Raw genomic sequence first — 22,987 nt, forward strand, 5'->3', positions numbered from 1 at the left:
CAATTGGAAATGTTAATATTTGTGTGGAAAATAGATTCTGTAGGTGGATTACAACAAAGTTTTCTCTTTTGTTGACATTTTTTTTCGCCAATTTGATTTCTATTTCAATTCCGTTATAATGTCAATTGCAAAAGGAACAAGACAACGGAATTTTAGTTTCCAGAATTTATTCTGGCGGCAGCGTCTTTTTATAACGCGATCGAATCGTTAATCCAGAAAGTCGGTCCAAAACGCGAAAAATGGACGCAAAAAAGCGAAAATGTCGCGTACTCGGTTGCGTAAACCAACATCCAAATCTACGTTTTTTCAGGTTCCCGCTGGACAAAGCCAAAGCAGCCAAATGGAGGGACAACCTTAGGATTGGAGCAGAGGAGAACCTTCCACCCACCTACTCCCTGGTATCCAGCCAACACTTCGAGTCGAAAGCTGTGGGAGGGAAATACCTGATGTCAATGTTGCACCGAAACCATGACAAAAACGCAGAGCGATTTGCAAATGCATTCCGAAGCCCTAATCCGAGCGAAGAATTACAAAGGGGAGGATGACTTAAGGCTTGTAAATCCGAAGGATTAGGTCTTCGAAATGTTCCGCACATCCGCGTTTAAAGTAAAGACCGACGAAATATTTCCCACATGGTATTCGGATGCCGAGGATTGTAGAGATCATCGTTTGCAATTATTAGATTTTCTTGTTACGGTTCCCCTTCAAGAACGATAGAATACAAGATTGCGCATTCCCGCAGAATGACATTTGTGGCAACGGGTAAACAAAGAATATGGCGAAGAACAATGAGTTGACAGTTGTGAATTTGCCGTGAGAAAACGTGTTTTCTTCACGATTCACCAATTTCTCAAGCCATCTTTGAATATGGCAAATTAAGCACAACGTTAACAAAAAATATACAACCACTCTTGAAATGTGTTCAAAAGAATAGGTCTTATTAATTAACTATTTAGAATGTTCGTGTTTGTACTGCAGGTGCCGAAAAAGTGATATCTTGTCGCAGCGCATGTTTTCCTGTAGAAAGTGGTCGATGCTTGCTTACCTCCGATTTTAATTTGTAATTTGTGGTATTTCAACGTTTTCCTTACGCTGGTGTCTAAATTGTATGGCTTCTCCTGCCGGCAGAACTCTACCCACTTTCTGGCCAAGGCGTCGTCGCGGGGAAACAAAAAAAAACTGCATTTGGTGCCTTTGCCCCTACGGCTGCAGCAATTCAACACACGACACGACATTTTTATAAAGTTGTTATTACAAATAAAACGTTTTATACTTCAGAACGCACGAATTACTTCGATTTTCATTTGAAAGTACACAATACGTTTGCACTTGTTTATAAACTTTAAAGTTTGTTTACGTATTGCCATAAACGTCAAAGTCGGCAAAACCAAAGTAGCGGTTTCGTCCTTGTTCGAGTTGCAATCACAACTGCAGTGTTGCGCGAATTATTAAAGTATCACGTACGGTGTGAATTTCTAGCAACGTGTTATTGTTCACATGTGTTTGGGCAGAAATTTTCATCAGTGCGGCAGTGATGCCGCTTTTATTACGTGCCTCGAACATGCCCTTCCTCTACTAGCAGGTGTACCATCTACTCACAAGCATGGAGAGGATAACTGCGGCGCTGGACGTGTTATTGAAGGAAGCAAATGAGCTATATATTGGCACAGAAGTAGTCGAACTAGATCAAATACCAAATCCAATAGAATTTGCGCGCAATTTTTATGCCAAAAGTCAACCAGTGGTGATACGTAATGCGGTCAAGCATTGGCCAGCGGTACAAAAATGGAATCCATCGTATCTAGAGCAAATGCTTGGCAACAAATTGTTAGACGTCACAACAACGCCTAACGGTTACGCGGACGGCTTGGCAAAACAAGATGAAACCGAGTATTTTGTGCTTCCTCTGGAGGAGAAGATGTGTATGAGGGAATTCTTGGAAAGACTTGATGACCCTACTGGAGCAATACACTATATTCAAAAGCAGAATTCAAATTTCACCACCGATTTTCCAGAGTTGGCAGATGATATTAATGTTAACGACTTAAATTTTGCCGAAAAATGTTTGAATACCCCGCCGCTGGTAAATTTTTGGATGGGCGATGAGCGCGCTGTCACATCTATGCACAAAGATCCCTTCGATAATATATATTGCGTTATCGCTGGACATAAGGACTTTATATTGCTACCACCACACCAAGTAGTAAATATTCCTCGGCAACAATATCCCGTCGGACAATATCGACGTAATACACTGGGTCAGTTCTATATTGAGCCAGTGTTGAATGAGCTTGCCGAAGAAAATGAATCTAAACAGATGCAAACCGAATGGATTAGTATCGATCCATTAGCACCGGATTTAGGCAAATATCCGAAGTTCGCACAAGTCCATCCTTTGCATGTGCGTGTATACGCCGGTGACGTTTTGTTTCTGCCCAATTTTTGGTTTCATCACGTGCAACAGAGTCACAAGTGTATAGCCGTGAATTTTTGGTATGATATGGAGTTCGATAGTCGTTACTGTTATTTTCGTATGTTAGAAAAACTTTTGGAAATATATCCAAAATAATTTAAAACTGGCATTAATTTAAATTTATTTACTTGGGGAGTTAAACGAGTTCAATTTGTGGCAAACGAACATTTGTTTTCCGATTACTTATTTCGGGATGGAGCCTTTACGAGAATCTCAAAAATGAGTGTTATAAAAGATGAAATTAGTCAAGAACGAAAACCTACCGGTACGGAAATCCATGTAAATAAAAACTCAACACCGAAGAATTTTTCTGTAGCCCAGAAATCTGCGGAATTTAGATTTTTCCGTGACAGCTGATTTCTTCCTTCTATAGATGGTTGCCACTTCGTCAGTTTTGCAGATGGTAAAAAAGTTATAAGTTCCTATTCAAAATACGTTTAAAATATTTGAAATTTACTATCGAATAAGGTTTTGAAAAATAAGTATTTTATATTTAGCTAGCATCTATTATGGTATGAAAAATTGTAGTTGAAAAGCCAAGTTTATGAAAAGGAATTGATGAGTGGCAACACTGTAGTAAGCAACACTGGGGGCTCCAGTTATCGACAAAATTCTGCGTATTCAGACAGCGTTTAAGTATAAGTTCTACGTTCTTGACTAATTTCACCTCAAGGCAGCACACAACCGTTTCTAATTCATTTCTACATAAACATATATTTATTTTATTGGCAAATTAGGTGACATTTTTGCTTTCACACCCATATGGTAGTAAATCGTGGAAGCGCTAATAGGTTCTTAAGAAATAATTTTAAAATTTTAAATCCTTTATTTGATCTTGGTGTGAATTGACCTTTCAACGCCTTTCGAACTTATATAGCCCCAACTTACACCATGGGCACTCATTCCTTATACATACAACATGTGCAATTGTGTAACTGTTTTTCCTTTTATAAAAAAGTACTAACTTCATTCACAAGAGATATTACCATAATTATAAAAAATAATAGCAAATACAGATTTTTTTTTAATATTTGTTTTGTTGAAGTTACTTAAAACGTAATACAAACAAATATTTATTGTAATTACTAAAAAAATAAAGATCTGCTGACGTTGCCCCTCTTCTGTTACAAATAGTTACAATTTTTGCTGTTGATTGGTAAGAGAGCATATTTAAACGGAATTGTTAAGTCTATTAAAAAATTACAATGGCGCAGCAGACCGGAAGGAAATGCTTTTGCACAAAAGTAAGAATGTTCCGTTGCATATTTTTTTGATTTTGTAAAATATCTATTAACATGTTCTGTATTAATGGTGGTAATGTAAATGTTATCCTGATGCTGCTGCTGATTGCTGCTGATCCTATAATTTTAAGTTTAAGTTATTGTAAAAGTTTACAATTCATCCTTCGGGTGTTCCTCGGGTTTCTCTGTAACCTCCTCTTCTGACTCGCCGCCCTGAAAAAAATAAAATAAATATAAAATAAGTAATGCGTATTAAACATATGTAGGATGTATAATCTACTATAAATATACAAACGTTCATTCAGTTTAGTACTGTCTAATATATGATATTTACCTGTGACACATCACCGCCTGCTTCCAGGAACTTCACGAAATCATCAAAAGTTCTGTCCAAATTGTAGTCAATGACTTTGTTATCGCCCTTGCGGTACAATTTAATGGTGGGGAATGACGAGATTTTAGTGTGCTCCAACTCATTGGCTGTGGCATCGATTTTAGCAACCACAATGTTCTCATTGTCCTTGAACTTCTCACCCAATTGATCGTAGATGGGAACCAATTGCTTGCAGTGTCCACACCAAGGCGCATAGAATTCAACCAGAACATTTTTGCTCTTGTCAAAAGCAATGTCATCAAAATTGGTAGCAACCAGCACTTTAACAGGGTTCTTATCCCAATCCTCGGGCAACTCTTGTGACAACAGGTGTTGCTTCAATTTGCCATCCATGAACTTTTGCAAAAAGCTCTTGATGGTACTAGCAGATAAGTCATTCGATTCTGGCTTGTATTTGGCCATATCTTCTTCTAAGCGAATCAAACGGATAGTTGGTACTTCATCCTTTGCCATGCCGAAGAACTCGAAGATACGTTGGTGCTCTTCCTCATCCGAAGAGATGGTAACGAACAGTATGTCTTCGCGGTATTCCTTGGCAATCTCTTTTAAAGGATCGACATATTTCTCAATATGTCCTGCTTCTTTTGAGACGAAGAACAACAGATGCGATTTAATGGATCCACCGAAGATCTTGGCAGCCGAATCATGGTTGAATTCCACAATCAATGGCAGAGATTGCACTTGCACGAATTTTTTGATATTGTCAACGTTGGCTTCGCCTTCGAATACCGATTTCTTATCATCGAATGGCTTGAAGAGTACAACACTGCCGTCTTTAACTTCATATTTGGCAACAACTTCATCGTTGCTGCTGATAGCAAACTCGAAACTGTCCAAAGCGTTGGCGACAGCAATGAAAGCCTTAGCTTCGTCGGAATCTTGGTTCTTGAAAAAGCCGACAACGACGATCTAAAAAGCATTTAGAAAAAGCACATATGTAAATATACGTTTTCCAAAATAACATTAAATTATAAAATACATAAGTATTCAGCAATTTTTATTGAGCTTGAGGCCGTTTTTAATGAAAAACTATTGTGGAAAACGGCCTCAAGCGTAATAAAAATTGTTATAAAATAGTGCGTAGGCAACTGACTGAGTCAGTGGTGATCGTCGGTTCGAATCCTACTGAAAGAAGTCTGATGAGGAAATGTGGTGATTTCCGAGATAGCTATCACTTCTACCATTTTTTCAAATTATTGTTGCTTTTCCACAATAAGTTTTCACTAAAAACGGCCTCAAGCTCATAAAAATTGTTGAATATAATTGTTATAAAATAAGTATAAAATTGGAATACAAGATGATTGAAAATTTATCTACTTACTTTATCGTCTTTCAGCAATTCCTCAGCTTCTTCGACGGTATTCAGTTCCTTGGCCGGTGGACCAGTCTTCTTGGTAACCCATGAAATAATGTCATCTGATTGACGGCCACCACTGTAATCGACGGGGACGCCGTTACGGAAGAACTTCAGTGTGGGATAACCACGCACTTGGTATTCCTCAGCCAATTCGCTCTCCACAGTAGCGTCGACCTTGGCCAATTTGATTTCCGATTTCTGTTCTTCTAAGTGCTGAGCGGCTTTAGCGTATTCGGGAGCCAGCGCTTTACAGTGGCCGCACCATGGAGCGTCTAGAAATTAGATAATTGAAAAGTATTTAAAAATCATTGTGTAAAATATTCTACGAAAATTGGTAACTTTCGTTAACCGGCATTAATTAAGGCCGCAGTAATGAAAACACCATCAAATTTATAAACGAAACCTTAAAAATCACAACATCCTACACGAAGTATATATTTAATTCAAGAACTACTGCTCGGGAGCAACATGGCATCGTCGCCCATTTAAAAAATACTTACAAAATATGACACGTAAAGTTTAAAGGGACCTACGCTCAGAAAAAAAAATTTCGAGAAAAACGACTTCCAAGTTTACCAAGTTTATTTTGATGCTTCTGAACGTTTTAATGGATTGAAGCTCGTTACTCGGGGGTTTTCAGGGTCGACGATTACGAATCAGATGTTAGTTTTCCAAAATTCAAAATGGCTGATCCAATATGGCGGATGACATTTTCAAAAACTGATCGCAATCGCTTCAAACTCGTTACTTGTTGTTGTTGTTGTAGCGACTACAACAAACTCGTTACTCGGGGGTTTTGGTGTCGCTGATTACGAACCCGACGTTCGTTTTAAAAATTCAAAATGGCGGATCCAATATGGTGGAAAAAATTTAAAATTTGTTGAAATTCATGTGAAACTCAAAAATGTCGTTGACACCGAATTTTGAAAAACTAACATCGGATTCGTAATCAGCGACCCCGAAAACCCCCGAGTAACGAGTTTGAAGCGAATATGATTGATTTTCGAATAGTTTGTCAGATTTGATTTTTTTTTTGTACTTTTTTTGTGAAAGTACCTAACTTTGAAATTGTGAAAAAAAACTAATGCAGCTAGAAAGCTGCGGTTTATTGCATTGGGAAGAGCGGCTCGTTTACTATAAGAGTCGATGAAAAAGTGAAAACCGATTTTTTCTGACCGTAGTTCCCTTTTAACTTTACGTGTCACATATTAAGATAATACAAGTAATTTTTAAGCAAAAAACCAAACCGACTTCAATTCTCATATAAAAATTAAAGATTGTCGTTAATTTCTTCATGATCTAATTATCGGATCTAAACAAAATTAGTATGGGACCACCATTGAGGTACCACTTTTCCGATAAAAAAAAGAATTATCGAAATCGGTTAACGTGGTCCAAAGTTATGGGGTAACATACATAAAAAAAAATATCCGACGAACTGACAACCTCGTCCTTTTTTTTAAGTCGGTTTAAAAGTAAAAATTAAAATTGCATTTCTGTGTTCGTATGGAATAGGAGTATAATAAGGCATTCGCAGCATACGATTGTGAATGACTCACTGGCGCCGAGCCGCTGAAGAACTGTTGGAAAATAAACTTGCAAGAAATAGTTCCGTACTAGCAAATCAATATTTTTATTACGTCTCGTCAAGATTCCCTGTCGTTTAAAGAATCAAGGGAATACCGCATTATACTAAAGCCAGCTTGCCGACATATGCTACTATTCCATACGAACACAAATTTATTTACAGGATAGTATATTTTAATTTATATCAATTACGTTCTTGTGCAAATAAACTCAATGAAAAGTTATCAACTGGAGCTGGCGATGAAGTAATAATTTCACAGCCATCTGTACATATGTATGTAATACATATTATGTATGTACATTAAAGAGCAATAAAAATAATGAGGCCAGAAATATTTAAATATCAACTATAAATAAAACAATGCCAATAACACGTGTGATATGCATAGCATACGATATGTATGTAGATATAAATACATATATATTATGCACATACGTGTTATGTTCGCGTATGCTTGAATTAAGGACTACTGGCGTCATGACGAGGATAATTTTAGCACACACCATCTCTTTATAGCCTAATTATTTTTCGCGTGGGTAGATGATTTCATACTTACGTGTTAACAACATATCATTACAATCACTATCAATATCATATTGAGAGGTAGATGAGTGAAGAAAAGAATCGGCTAAATAATTTTTTTTTTTTTATCTTCAAATATTGAAATAACTGGAAACACAACCACAAATAGTCTTAAATTTTTATTTATCTCTGCTTACACAACGATGGCCAGTACAGGTCAATAAACTTGGAAACTATTATGCGTAAGCTAGGTTTACTCACTCTCCAAACGACCGACAGAGAAGTTGTAGTGTTGAAGAAAAAAAGCGTTGCATACATAATCTCAGATTTTGCAAGTCTGTGTTAGTCATTTAATGTATACATTAAAGCAATAGGCTTTATAGCAGTAAGGTATTGTAAGTAGAGGTAATCGAAACATAACCTAATTGTGTTTTTTTTTGTTATAAGTATGCTGCTCACATGCCAATTTATGTATATGTAGGTTTTAATCAGGTTTTTGATTTTTTACGAAGTACCAAATTAAGTACATATTATAACTGTATACCCGATACTAATATGTATGTATGTATTTTCACTAACTAGCTTAGAGTGAAACGTTGCTAAGTCCAGTTTTAAAAATTTTCCAGCTCGAATGGCTTCTCTTTCGGCCTTAGCAAATTTGCCTTTCATTGAATATAAACGAGAAAAAAACAAGTACCGTAATTATTTTCGAAATGATAAATTTTTTAATTCCACTTGCTTCTTATATTAAAATACGAGTTTTCATTAAAAGTGGACTTATCAACTTTTCACTCTAAGCTATCGATAGCTTCCGATGAGATAATAAGAGTATTGTATTTTACGATGTAGGTATGTATATAAATATGTGATTATTTGTTTTTATTTTACTGATAGGCAAATAAAGATGCCATTTCTCATAAGGGGCCACAATGTCAACATTTCACTGATAAGTACAATTGCAGATAGGAAAGAAAGAAGAAATGATGCATTCTATGCTAAGAGAAAAGTTGTCGTCCATGGTAAGAACACCGTGTTCCTTAAATAAAAATTTATTATGTATTGCCACGTTGGTGCGCTACAGATACTTCTTATTCATTAAGTTAGCACATAGCTCGAAGTAGCTACGCAATTATGATTATTAAGTGATAATGAAAAATTTCAACAAGTGAAAATACATACGTGACGCGTCAAGTACATAAGAGCTTATTCAAATAAAAACATAGTACTTATTATAATTTTAGTTAATTTATATAGCCCCATGATTGCTAATATGTATTTGCAAACGTATATTGTTTCAAATTTAGTTAAAAAAGTTAGTTATGATATAGACACTACACTAGATGCAAATACACGTCATCTTTATGGCGGTTATGGCTACTTTTTAACAGCATATAAGGAATTTAACTAGCCAGCTAAATACTTATACATACGCTTGTACATATATGTATGTATTTATTTGTCTAAATAGTGTTTTTATTTAAGATGTTTGCTCTATAAGAAGACACGGTTAATAAGCGGATGTTTAGAAAAATTCAGAATTTAGAGGAGCTATGCTTTAGGTGTGACAACACAGAGAATGGCTGCAGTGTCAAGCTCTGATTGGTCGTTAATACATGGTGTACATTGTGCAAAGCCAAATGCGAAAATTAGCTTGCATCAACATAATTTTTTTGTTATACCTACATATGCACATGCATATGTAGGGAATAGCAGCCGAAGTTAGGAAATTGACATTATTACAAATATAAATAACCATTCAATTTATTACCTAAATTGTGATGAATTTTTTTAATTAGACTTGATGAGAATATTCAATGAAAATTACATCTTTCACATTTAACACATGCTTTCATTTTAATTTATCATATTTTCTATAATTCTGCTGTTTTTTTTTTTTTTCATTCGCAAAAGCAGGCAAAATATTAGGTGTTATCTAAAATACATACGGAACTTAGTTAATTAGTAATTTACTGGCTAATTTTCTAAAAACCTTAAGCCGCCTACTCACGCGAATAAACATTGTAGTCTTTTGAATCAAAATTGGTTAAGTTAATTCAAGCCGACTGTATGTATTAAACTACGTACAAATGGGTTTCAAGTGATTGAATATTAAAATAGTTTTCCAGAAAATTAACAAGATATATTAAAGAAGTGTGTACGGAAATGACATCTGACTGAATGCTACAACACCTGTTACATACTAATTGTATGCAGATGGCGTTTAGACCTTTTTTTTGGCTACCTACTTGTACTTTATTATACTAGACAAACTCTGTTATAAAGAACATAACGAAAAAAAAATCCATAATGAAAAAGCCTTGCAAGTATTTTTAAAATATCACTGCATGATTTGAGTGTGAGCTCCTCTATTTAGTCTGCAGTGTACGTACCTACCACTAAGACGACTACTTGGTTGGGTCAGTGTGCGCATCTAAAGCTCAACCCGACCAAATACCCAACAAACATTTGGGCTAGAGAAAGATATGAAAATGATTAGAATTCTCACCTTCAGTTTGCAAAGGACAATACAATTGAGAATACATATTAACATACATAGATATCTATAGAGCCTATCAAACGTGGCCATGCAATATATTTCGAAGGCTTTCAAATTGAGAAATTTTAGCAAGCAGTTGCATGAGCAGCCACACCTTGCATGTAAAGTGTCCTTCGAAAGAGGTTTTTTTTCTTATTTCTGAAGACGAATTGCAGAGTGCTAGTGCAGCACGAGCAAGTTGAAATATATTTCCGAAATCGATTTACGTTCTCTCAATTGCAGTCACTTTTTGCAACTCTTATTTCTGAAACTGATTTCCGAAATGTGGCAGAAAGGTGTTTCTGGCACACATCAAAATAAAATTTCCCTTTCTCAATTTGACAGCGAATTGCGGTGAAAAATTGGAAATATTGGCTTCCAAGTATTTACTATGGGCGGAATAAAAATTTTCGGGTGCACTTTTTTTCGGGCGAAACTCAGGATAAGGCAGATTGCCACGTCTGGCACGTTCTTATTTGTTGCAAATCATAGTGTAAAGTAGGCGTCCAGGCAACTATGAAAACAATAGACTTTCGGAATCACCGTTATTGTCGTTTGGCGTAATTTTCGTATGATTTACTAAAATCTCCAAATAGAAACAAGTTTTTTCTAATTGTGTAATTTTTGCGATTATGCCTTTTTTTGCAAACTGGTAACGTTTCTCAACAACATACGACATTCGCACGTTCCCACGTCAGTCGTGTACGTAACCGGAACGACCCAGATTTATATTTGGCCAACGACTGTCACTCTAGTAACACTCCCCAAAAACTCTTTGGGGAACTTGTATGCTCCTACAACAACAACAACAACATATGGAATTCGCAAATGTCGTAGCCACTACAACAATAAACAAATATGCCGATTCCCAAATAGTGGACAGCCATTTTGATGGGTTAAAGGTTTGAAAGCTACAATTCAATATTATCAGATACAAATATATCTGCGTACATTTTCTTCACATCATTATTTCCTGATAAACAAACATTTCCGTACATAACACAAAGGTTAATCCAAGTTTGGATGATGAATAATATCGTCTTGGTATAGAATGGACACGTCACAAGAAATTTTATTTATTCTTCCATACCCAATCACGTACGTGTATGCGTGTATTCTGGCTTTGGAGAGTCAGTAAATTGGCAGCGGAGACGAAATCTCCGGTTAGCCGGTAGAAAGTGAGAAAGAGAAGCAACAAAGATCTCCATATGCTTCGGAAATGTTGGAGCACGGAAATGTAATTTCCATGAAGAATACAAATGGAATGAACAAGGCGGCAAAGAATTAGGCAATAAGTAAAGAAGAAATTAATCCATAAAGGCAAAAACCGTACAGAGATAAAATGGCCAATGGGAAAAACTAGACACGCATACACTTCACAAGCATCAAAGATATGTATAAGTATGCACATACAAATTTGTATACATATATGTACAGATTAATGCATATATGTACATGTAGGCACTTCTTGTTGCACTTCCCTCTGGTACAACCGATGTGGCGATGCTTTCCACATTATGCAGTCGAACAAATCCTTTGTCTCAATTTGACTTGTTACCCCACCTTTTCTAATAATTAAGTTCGCCAGATGGCTTTCAAAAGATTGTTCACTTATCAAATAAAATGTCGCGATATTATAAAACCTGTTTCGTTTACTACATATTTTCTTATTTCATATTTCACTAAGTTATCACAAGAGTCAAATTTTCTACTTACAGAACTCCACCAACAGGAATGGGTGTTTCTTTATAACTTCCTGGAAATTACTGTTGGTCAGCACAAGTACTCCATCTTCGACTTTCACTTCTTCTTCGGCAAAAGCACCCGTTGCAGCAACGGCCACCGAAAGTAGCGCACAGATTAAGAGCTTCATGTTTTTTATCTGTTTGTGATTATTTAGTTGCTAACTTGAAATATATCACGTTCCCGTCGAATAAAATGACCAATTCCCAAAGAAACCAAACCCTTCGTCTCGACTGGCAAGTGTAAAATGAAATGAACGAACAAATTTTCACTGAAAGCAAATGCTGATGACGAGTATGCAAATGGAAGCAAAAGTGGAGACTTTTCGGTTTACAGTGTTTCCACAAGCTAGTGCAAACAGGGTTGTCGTTGCGTTGCGGGCTGGTGCAAGCAAGTGTCTTGTCAAAATTTATGTACATATATTTAAGTGAAACTGATGAATTGTTTGGACAAAAAGGGTATCTTTTAAAAAATATGTAGATTTAGGCCGCTACATATCAACGGGCGTGAATTTAGTTAGAATATTTGGCGACCTTACTATTCGATGTGGTGTTATAAAATTTTAAATGCAACTATGCGTTTTTGCACTTGTACACAGCGTTGCCATTTTAGCCGTTTTCCGGCTAGATTCAGCCGGTTTTGATAGCAACTAGCCGGAGAAAATTCGATCTAGCCGGCAGCCGATTTGTTAGCCGGTTTGTAAAAAAAAGTTAGCCTTTTTTAGCCGATTTTACTATTTGCCTAATTTTCAGGTGCAAAAAGTAAACAAGTTGTTCGAAAGCAATAATGCAGACCCAATGAAGATTTTTAATGAACTCAATGTTTTACTTTCGCATCTATGCTCCCTAGTGGTTATTAGCGTGGACACATTTGATCCTATATGCTCCCCGTTGGAACCATACCTTGCTCCATTTCCTCAGTTTTATCACAGTTTTGAAGAGTATTTAAAAACAAAAGTAAGCACAAACGCTTTTGACCACGAAGCCGAGAAAATAATTCGAGAAAATGGTCGGTATTTTATTATCACTTTAATAAAGGAATTACGCCAACGCCTTCCTACAAATATTGCCACACTAAAAAAAAATTGACTTTTTTCGGTTGGAAATGCATTAAGAGTAATTAAACCAAAAGTATTTGTTCAACTACAGCAACAAAAACACAAATATAATGCCGACGAAATAACATCCATAGAGATGCAATGGCAACGGTTAACGTTACATACCTGGAGTAATTTAGACTCAACTGTAAAATTTTGGGCCGAAGTTTATCAATTTCGAAATGCCCTAGGAGAAAACCCTTTTGCTGACCTTTCCAACCTATTTTTTAGTTTTCTTGTTTTGCCTATAAGTAATGCAGAAGTAGAGCGAATATTTAGTTCAATGAATATAATAAAAACTAAGCAAAGAAATCCAATGTGCATTCTTAAAATTAATGAATTCCGGTGATATATACAATAGTGATTCATTTGATGATGAGGAATATACACTCGATATAAATTAATGGTGTTAACTAGTCTTTCGTTTCTTGCGATTTATTTAAATAAAGCATGTGAATTTTCACTAAAACATTTTAGCCGTTTTTTGCCAGAGTCTATGTGAAATTTCACTAAAACATTTTAGCCGTTTTTAGCCGCTTTTTTTGCCAATCTAGCCGGTCGGCCCAAAAAGTTCTGGCAACACTGCTTGTACACGTCTCTTGTTGCACATAATGCATCATCAATTACAGGTGATAGGATAGAACATGATTCAATAATAAAAGGTGAGATAATTATTGACAGCCGCGGTTTGACACTCCCTTACAAAAGGTTGCATTTACGAATTTATTGAGGGATAGAAGCTATGCTTCTTCTTATGAGCACGCTTGTATCAAATTATCGTGTTTTGCTTTGTTTACATATCCGCGTATACATGCACATATACGTATATACATATATACCCTGCAAACACATGCTCCCGAAATCTTTAAGAGTATCGGAAATTTGGTAGGCCATCGGTGTTTCCTTGTGGAGTTCTGCGGTAATGGACAAGGTTAGAAGACGATTGGAGAGGCTGACTGAAAAGTGCGTAGTGTTCGGACTCTTTAAGTGCACGCCTATAACTGCTATGGGCGCTCACATGCGAAACATTGTAAGAGAAATATCGCAGGTGTAGACCGTTCATCACAGAAGGTATACGATACCCACGGTGGAGAGAATACAGAGGTGGCGCCGATGACGATACCGCTACTCGGCTCTCAGTGATTTTGACAGAATCAGCTGTTTTGGTGACGTCATAGTAGACAAGACAGCAGTAGTGATGTGCTGAGTCAATACTTTTAAGTACCCATACTCTCGATACTCGGTACCGAAACATTTAGGTTTCGAATAAAAGCGCACATGGGCCAAAAATATGGAAAAAAACGCCTAACAAAACCCGAATGTAAGAGCCAATAGAGCTTTTTTACTGATTCAATTGAAAGATGTATATATGTCGGTTCGATGCCATAATACAGAGAAACCCTTACTTGTTTGAAGCATTTTTGTTCCAGCTGAATCGGACGATATCATTTTTGTAGGCCTGGGACAGATTCTGTAACCAGTTAACGACAATTTTCGAATAGGTATCGGTTTTGTCGACGTTTGATATCAAATATTTGTAAGTCAACAAGTGCGATATCGATCCGAAACTTGTCGCTAACTGGCTACAGAATCTCTCCCCTGAAAGGCTTCTTCATCCGTCAAAGTATTTTTCTTGAACCTTGGATCGACTAAGGTTAAAACTGATAAAATAATATGTTTCTGTGGCGATAAGTTCAAGTGTTTTAGCCGATATCATATAAATTAGTAATGAAAGTTTTTTCTAAACCTGAAATGCATATAATGGCGAGGGTTTAATGTAAATAATCGGTATCGGATACCGAAAAGGAAGTATAGGGTACCGAAATCTTTTTTAAGTATTGGGTACCGAGTATTGGGGACAATTCAGCACATCACTAGTCGCCTCATTCTCGCCGCTCTCAGTTGTCAACTCTACAGTGACGTCACGCCAAAATTACTCTCACGAATTCTGCTGCGATCGGCGCAATCTTGTATTCTATCATTCTTGTACGATACCATATAACGCATAACTATCTATGGTTCTTAGCCACTACTTTTTCATATTTGCTTTGATTCCGAGTAGGAAAGAAGTGGTGTTATTCAGGGGAACGCTGTTCCCCAAAAAAATACAATTTTTGCAGCATTTATAAAAACCGTACAATGATAAAATTTCGCATGCGAGAAAACCGACGATTCGTATGCGAGCGCCAGAGCACAGGTATAGACGTACATTTAATGTATTAACAAAAATGTATTAGTAACAAAATGGGGCACTTGTGAACAAAAAAGTTTCAATGTATGAAATCTTAAAATTTAGAAAAAAAGTATCAAAAATTATACAATTGTATCAAAACGGCAACGCTGTATACAAATGGAAGAAAAAGTGGAGACTATTGGGTTTACAGGGTTTCCGCAAGCTAGTGTAAACAGGGTTGTCGTTGCGTTTCAAATCCGAATGCCGAACCTATTTCCGGCTTTGATTCCAAAACCGAGTCCCGAACCAATTTCCGGTAGTGGCATTGTTGTGTTGGAAAACGTCAACGTTCTTTTTTATGTGGGCGGTTGCAAAAGTTACTTGTAAATATTAATTTAGTATTATTTTTTATACACAATTTATGTACATATACATATGTTGTTGTTATTGTTGTAGCAGAATACATTCGCCAAAGAGTTTGCTGAAGTGGCAGTAGGTACTTGGCCAGATATGAATCTGGGTCGTTCCAGCTACGTGGACTCGAATGTCGTGAGAACGCACATACATATATCTTGTATTAAAATTTACTTGTTTAAGAATCTGTACACGATATTGTGCATATGTAGTCCATTGTTCTTGAAAATTATCAATTAAAAGTCAATAACCCGGTCGGTGTTTATTTACCAGTACATTGCACTAAGCGCGTTGTGGCAGCTGTTTGTATTGTTGAATTCATTTAAGCACATTATGCAAGGAATATAAATATGTACATACAAATAAGACATAATTCCAAAGCGCTTAAAATATTTTTATTAAGACAATACCTATGTATGTACATAAATTTACAATAATCATATGGTTATTTTTCCGCAGCTTTGTTTAAGCTGGTTTCTGTTGAGCATTTCTGCTATCAGATGGCTGAAAGCTAACATACGTCGGCATTCTGAATAATTGGAACTACGGTGCTTATTGCTGCTTCTGACTTCCGTCTCGCATTTATGTGTGTATGTAGCTTTGCAGCTGCTTAATTTTGTAAGGATATTTATTTTAGACGATCATTGCCAAAAATGACAGATCGTGTATCACTGCTATAGTTGACTTTTTTTGTTGACCTGTCATATATGTATGTACATCTAAGAATATTTACATGCTCTATGTACATATGTACATACGTATGTATGTTTATACATATCGAGGACTTATATTCAATATTCTTTATCTGATAATAGAGCCTATCTCGGACTGCCATCCCTGATATTAATTCTAACTTTGCACTCCAATTTTTATACAGTCCTGCTGAACAGGAAATATAAGATTAGATTTAACATGATCGATGACATTTACGGCTCAGATAGATTTTTATCAGAAGTTACTTTTTTTTGTGAAAATAGCAAATATGTATATACATATAAGGTATTAAATATAAGCCTATGCTTATTTTGCGCTAATCATTAAAATACCCTAAGTATCTTGATTAGTAATCGACCTTAGGGATATAGTCACCACAGAAATACCTAATTTGATTCTATGCATCTATTTATGTACATAAGTTTCCAGCTGAATTAAATCTTTATTAGTTATAGAAAAATTAAGGATCGTTCTTTTTCTAAATAAAGAATTTGCTATAAATAAATTTTTACATCAAACCAGCCAAGATACCACATAAGTTTGGAACTAAAACCTTTTACCTACCTTGTGTTGGGAATATGCTACATATGTACATATGTATTTAATCGTGTAAAAAGTATTTTTCATATTGTAATTTAGTTTTATTACTGAATTTTTAGATATTCGATTATTTACCACTTTTGCTGTTGTTTAATAATACACTTCTAAAATAGTTTCTTACCAACATACAAACATATATATATATATATATAAATAAATAAATATCTATGTATGTATGTGCGTGAGAACATATAATAAGTGTATGCATGCATACGCCTGATCGCCTGATCATACGGATGTATTTCAATAACTTTTCCTGAAAACTTCTTACGCATTCTCCAAACCATATACATAACTTATAAACTATGTACATATGTTTTACTTATAGATAAAATATGTATGTTTGTATGTAACTATGTACATATGTATGTGCATACGTTATCTCACTGTGCGCTGATCTGCTTATTTGTATGCTTCAACTTAGATCTGAAGACTGTATTTAAACATATCCTGAAGTATGTCATTATGATCTACATATGTAAGTACATACATATGTATGTATGTTTATATATACACATTTATCCAATATTTATATTTATTTTGGAGCTTGTCTACAAAAGTGTAGTGCGATACATATATTCTTATTTAATTGTGTGTAATTAGAAAGGTTATGGCTTTTTTACTCGTAAATATCGTATCACAGAACCAAATGACAGGTTTTGGTCAAACTATAGAAAATTACCAATCGCAGTATTCATTTATAATGCATATGTATTGTATAATTGTCTGTTTTGTTTCCAATATCTCGCTTAAAGCTATGCTTACACATTTTTGTTTCTTAAAAATTAGTAGAAGAAATTTTCTCGTTTTTGGCAAATTTGTATGTATGTATTTAGTAATTACATGTGGATAATGATTTGGGTTTATTGCGTTTTTGGCATTTTTATTTTTGCTTATGCATACTATGTATCTATGTATGTATTACTTTATGTAAATATGTATGTATCTACATACACATCTATGTATATCGTAATTGATAAAGTACGCATTTCTGTGATGTTTTGCATTACCTTAACTACACTTTTTCGATATAATTTAAGCTTAAAGCTATATTCTTATTATATGCACGTACATTTTATTTTTACAAGCATACCAACTAACATTGATAGTTTATAAATAGTTTATAAATTTATTAGTATATTTTTTTTTTAGTTAAAGTGCAATTAGCAACTTATCAACTATGTGTACAACATGATTATATCTTAATATTATTTGTTGATTACTATTATTGTGTAGAAGTTTAGTTTGAATAAAAAAGTGTGTATAAAAAATATTGAGCGTACGTTCATACATACATACAGAGATTTTAGAGAGTTAGTAGAGAGAGAGAGATGTGCTTTGAATCAAAGTTATCGAGCTTTGTTCACTTCTATCAAAATTAAAAAAAAAAAAAACAAGACTTAGATATACTTTATCTGCCTATAGCAATTTTCGATATTAAACAAATTAATTCTCAGCTTCCATTAAACATTTTATAATTCAAATCCATTGATCCACCAACTAAAGGCGTGAATGATTTGTTTTTAAAATACTATTCCACTTTTAAAATACTATTCCTAGAGAGCTATTGCGTTACCGGCCATCTTCACGTGCTAGAAAATCGCGCTTGCGTGATGACGCATGCGAGATCCCGCACATGTAGACCGCAAAAAGCACGAATCATACTTTTTCTCGCATACCGAGCGGTTTGCGAGTTCTCCTCGCATGCTTTCAACTATAATTTTTGTTATCTGGCAGGTATTTGCTCATTTCGCAGAATTCTACAGAGTAGAAACATCGTTTATTTTGGTAGAATATACAAATTTGGCCTGAAAAGCTCGAACCTTCTTATTTGACGACATTTTACAAATGAAAAAGTATGCTACCAAATGCCCTGGCCACAAAATTCCATGACACAAAAATCATAAAAAATTCTATCTCGCTTGCGAGAAAAAAGAGCAGAACGCAAGCTAGATTTTCAAGCATGTGAAGACAGCCGGTTGAATATAAAAAGTGCCAAATGTCCACAAAATTTTATTTGGTAACACTACTCAACAAATTTTCAACCTTTGATTTTTTCTGAGATAGGGCTAGCCATTTCTAACAGAGATTAAGTCGCTGAATTCGAGTCTCAAGTCAGAACTACTCTGTCATATTGGGTTTTTTTCGAGGATATATCTTTCTCTATCACATGCTCGAAAGTTCTTTATTTTAACGAGGATTTCGAATTAAGGTAGTTTCACCATTGTCCCTTTCTTAGAGCCTTTCGAAAAATATTTGAAAATTTCTAAATAAAATTTCTCAGCTGCAGGTTAGGAATGCCGCCTCTGCCTCGAGGCTGATGAAATTTCGGAGAATGTTTTCTGTCCCTGTCCGCCCTCAGCCAGACAAAGATTGATTTATTTTAAATCTTCGATGGTCGAACCCTTTGTTATTAGGAATTCGTCTACCAAGGCCCTTTTAGGATTCATTAGGGAAGCCGAAGGTATCTTGGTCACATTGGATTAGGAAATCCTTTAAAGAGACACAAAATCTCTTTTACGCCCAGAAAATGAACTAACTAACTAACTAACTAACTAGGTTAGGATATTTGAAAAACCTATGATAGAGCAATTCTGAGTTCAGATGCGAATTCAGTGATCCAAAAAATCGACTGGAAATGTCCAGCCTTATCTCAGATAAAGTTTGCATGTCCGACTATATTGTTAGCCATAGCAAATAAAATTGCTATGAGTTATCAATGCAATACGGTTGGAACGAAGGCTGGTTGGTAAACATAACGAGTATGCTTTACTCTGGGTGCCAGGTTACTCGGGAGTACCTGGCAATGGAATATCTGATCATTTGACCAGAATTAGCTCAGACCATTCATTCCGCCGTCTACAACCAGTGATTGCATCGAAGCCAGTATCGGAAGCTGGTTGAATACTTCGCTCAGCGATTACTGGGAGGCATTGGCGGGCTGGAGATGTGCCAAATGCATGTTGCCTTCAATCTCAGGAGGTCTATTTAATTACTTGATCTCACTGAGTAGACGGGATTGGAGACAATTGTTCGGACTGCTGACAATACATTAGAACTACATTTGCCCATCCTGCCTTGAAGACCTTTTGTGCTTCTGCCCCGCCTTGCAGAATTGAGGTATGAGACATTCGGCCGCGATGTGTTGCGAGACGGACAGCTGAGCTCTTTGACACCCAGCAATCTGCTTAAGTTTATTCGTAAATCACACAGATTTACAGCAGACACGAAAGGCACACGAAAGCAGTGCAATGAACGGCAAATAGTATGAGTGCTGTTTTCTGCACACGTATTGCGTATTGCGCTTTGTTCATTTTTCACTCAGATATTTTTGTTGTATGTTTGGCCGAGCTTGGCCTCCAATTTGTGGAGCGTGTCTTGAAGATATCACATAAATCGCGGGGTCCATAGTTTTACGCCAGCTCCGAACGGCAGATGGTTTTTATGAGAAGTCATTTCATGGCAGAAAAATACTCGTAGAATTGCCATTCCTGCCCTGCTGTGGTCGCTATTAGAAAACGCATTTTTTTGGGCGTTGTAGTCGATTTTTTTTAATCTACTCAAAAATCTAATGCAATGAAAAATAATACTGTATCTTTGCCTTAAAGGCTTTTCTACTTTGTTTTGGCGGTTTCTCTACGAACGAAGAACACGGATTATTTATGAGACAAACTCAAGAATGTTTTCAAATGAATCATCTTAGAGTATTAGACCAACCTTATGGTAAAGTTTTATCAAAACTTCTTCATAGTCGTGGCATCATGTAATGTCACACTCAAAAACCGTGACGAAATCCAAGTCCAGCGTACATTACTGCTTTTAAAACAGGCAATGAAACGTTGCATATATGTATATACATATGTATATGAATGAATGTATTCAAAAAAATATAAAAATATGATTACTAAAGTTTAATCCTATAAACTCGTAAAAGGAAGACATGTGTCATGGGAAGATATAACTTCTACATACATATGTATGTATGTACATATAAGATAATGAAGATTGATTGATTTCTGTCATATCATTGACATCAGATTATTAATAGGCTTTCGCCATAGTAAAAATCATCTCTCTTCTATACATCACTCTTTAAATTTAGATAAGTATCTTATCATAGGACGGCGGCGGTGATTCATCATCGATCGGTGCCTCTTTTCCCTTGCCACTGTTCTCTGTCTCCGGAAAGTAGATTGCTATATGATATGGTGGTGGTCCAGCACTTGCCGAGTCCTCAATCAATTGCAATTGACCGCATAACGGTGCGCCATGTATGTCATCCAAACCCCCCAAATCACCGCCACCAGTTCCATCACTGTTCATGATGTCACGTCTACCGTAGGGAGCACGCGTACAATGCATACCACTATCAGCATCAGTGCGCTGTTGCGCGCCGAGCACAGCATTGCGACCACTCGGAAGTAGGCCTTTCGGTACGCGGCAGAGTGAAACAGTGCAAGCGGCTAAAAAGAATGTGGCGGAGAAAGCGCAGAAGATCAACACCTCCAAGCCGGTGCCCTGATGGTCAAAATAAAATTTAGCGCCTGCTACAAATACGGAAGCCAGCACCAACGAAGCGCACATGCCGCACTTCAGATGTGAGGGCAGCAGTTGGGCGTCACCGCCACCCGTATCCACAGTCATATTGCTGGCGCGCATATTTATGGCGGCGGAGCTATAGCGATGCGCTGTGTTAGCCACTGCGTAGCTAGCGGTGTTTGTGGTGTTGGTGGAAATGGGTGCAGAGCCGCCCATGATCGACTCATTCGACTGAGCAGGGCCAGTGGTGCAGTGGCTGCAATGAAAGTGAATAATTAAATAAATCAAACGTGGCATGTATGTCTGCTGCACAAGTACCTGAAGGCATGTTGTTGTCGATATGGCATTTGATCGAGATGTTGCATAGTGGACATTGAAGACGCTGCAGTTGTAACGCCAACAATTGTTCTTGTGCTGCTGTTACCGCCGCCGCGATATGCATGTGCCGCGGAATTTGCAGCATTGGTATGTGTTGGACCATTGCAATTTCTGCCAGGATATTGATAATGTCGCACCGACATATTGCCAAACTGGGGATGATGATAGCTGCGCATATCGTAGCATTGATTTGTGTGCTGCTGATAGAGCGGCGTATTTGGTGTGCCAACAGTGTTTTGCAACAATGCAGCGCCACGTTGATTAAAATTTTGCGCCCCGGGCGTGACACCGCGCGCATCGCCTGCTGTAGCCGTGGACGTAGATGTGGTGGCATTGTTGTTGTTCGTTATATTGCTATTAGCAGGCATGTGGTGGCTCAGCATTGAGCCGCTACCGCTGGTATGATGTTGCGTCTGCTGGTAACCATACTGGTGGGGATTGTTGTTGAGCGTCACCGAGGCGGTGGTGGATTGTATAGAAGCGCCAGTGTTGGCAGCGTTGGCGGTGATATTGGCGGTGTTGCTGTTACTTTGAGTATAATTGCTATTGTTGCTACTGTGCGTATGTGATTGCTGGCAATTGTTGCCACCATTGAAATTATTGTTATTACTTGCTTGCTGCAGTTGATGTTGTTGATGTTGTTGTTGTTGTAGCTGTTGATGCTGATGTGGATGTTGATATTGGTGACTACGGCTGCCGCTGCTGCCAGCCACATTGCTGTGATGGCAGTCTGGCAGTGCGCTTCTACTGCTCGATTTACTGCCACTGCCGCTGCTTATGCGTCGTGGTGGATGTCCAAAACTGAGACCAGACCCTCCAGCACCTGAGAGTGAGGCCGCAACACGTGATCTTCCAAAGCCACATTGTTGTGAGCGCTTATCGATCCAAAAATGCATTTCACTGGCTCCAGTTTTGATATGAAGTCTATGGAGATTAAGAAAGGAGGGTAATAAATGGAAAATTAAGCTTTCTCCTATATAAATACAATCAATATGTACATATAGTGTTTTTACTAATCGTAAAGTCGCTAATCGCTCTATTTGTTGGGTATTTTTCAGAAGAATATACATCATAAGAAGGGTTGTTGTAGTGTTTTATTCGATCTGACACAACACCCGCTCGCTGAAATCCCAAAGCTAGCTAAAGCATCAGTGATTACGGATTACGTAACTTTTTACCGTTTGATATATGAAAATGGCGTTAAAGTAATATATTCTAT

General features: G+C 36.7%; 4 protein-coding genes across 4 annotated transcripts in view; 2 read left to right on the plus strand and 2 right to left on the minus strand.

Moving 5' to 3' along the window:
• Nucleotides 1–22,987, plus strand: part of LOC118739162 (uncharacterized membrane protein DDB_G0293934-like) — a gene marked incomplete in the record, with an annotated part of 266,030 nt that overhangs the window by 153,884 nt on the left and 89,159 nt on the right.
• On the plus strand, nt 1,457–2,582 carry LOC118739164 (bifunctional peptidase and (3S)-lysyl hydroxylase Jmjd7). Its single transcript, XM_036470348.1, has one exon. The coding sequence runs from the start codon at nt 1,604–1,606 to the stop codon at nt 2,567–2,569; it is 966 nt and encodes a 321-aa protein (XP_036326241.1). The 5' UTR covers nt 1,457–1,603; the 3' UTR covers nt 2,570–2,582.
• LOC118739163 (protein disulfide-isomerase-like) lies at nt 3,168–12,156 on the minus strand. The gene is made up of 4 exons (XM_036470347.1): nt 11,828–12,156; nt 5,430–5,737; nt 4,049–5,017; nt 3,168–3,927 (listed from the first exon to the last, which is right to left on the minus strand). The coding sequence occupies exons 1-4, from the start codon at nt 11,982–11,984 to the stop codon at nt 3,865–3,867; spliced, it is 1,497 nt and encodes a 498-aa protein (XP_036326240.1). The 5' UTR covers nt 11,985–12,156; the 3' UTR covers nt 3,168–3,864.
• LOC118739161 (GATA zinc finger domain-containing protein 14-like) lies at nt 20,807–22,664 on the minus strand. Its single transcript, XM_036470345.1, has 2 exons — nt 21,709–22,664; nt 20,807–21,646 (listed from the first exon to the last, which is right to left on the minus strand). The coding sequence occupies exons 1-2, from the start codon at nt 22,662–22,664 to the stop codon at nt 20,950–20,952; spliced, it is 1,653 nt and encodes a 550-aa protein (XP_036326238.1). The 3' UTR covers nt 20,807–20,949.

The sequence above is a fragment of the Rhagoletis pomonella genome, unplaced genomic scaffold (assembly GCF_013731165.1).
Source record: "Rhagoletis pomonella isolate Grant_MI unplaced genomic scaffold, Rhpom_1.0 Rhpom_scaffold_00005, whole genome shotgun sequence".
Classification (NCBI taxonomy): Eukaryota; Metazoa; Arthropoda; class Insecta; order Diptera; family Tephritidae; genus Rhagoletis; species Rhagoletis pomonella.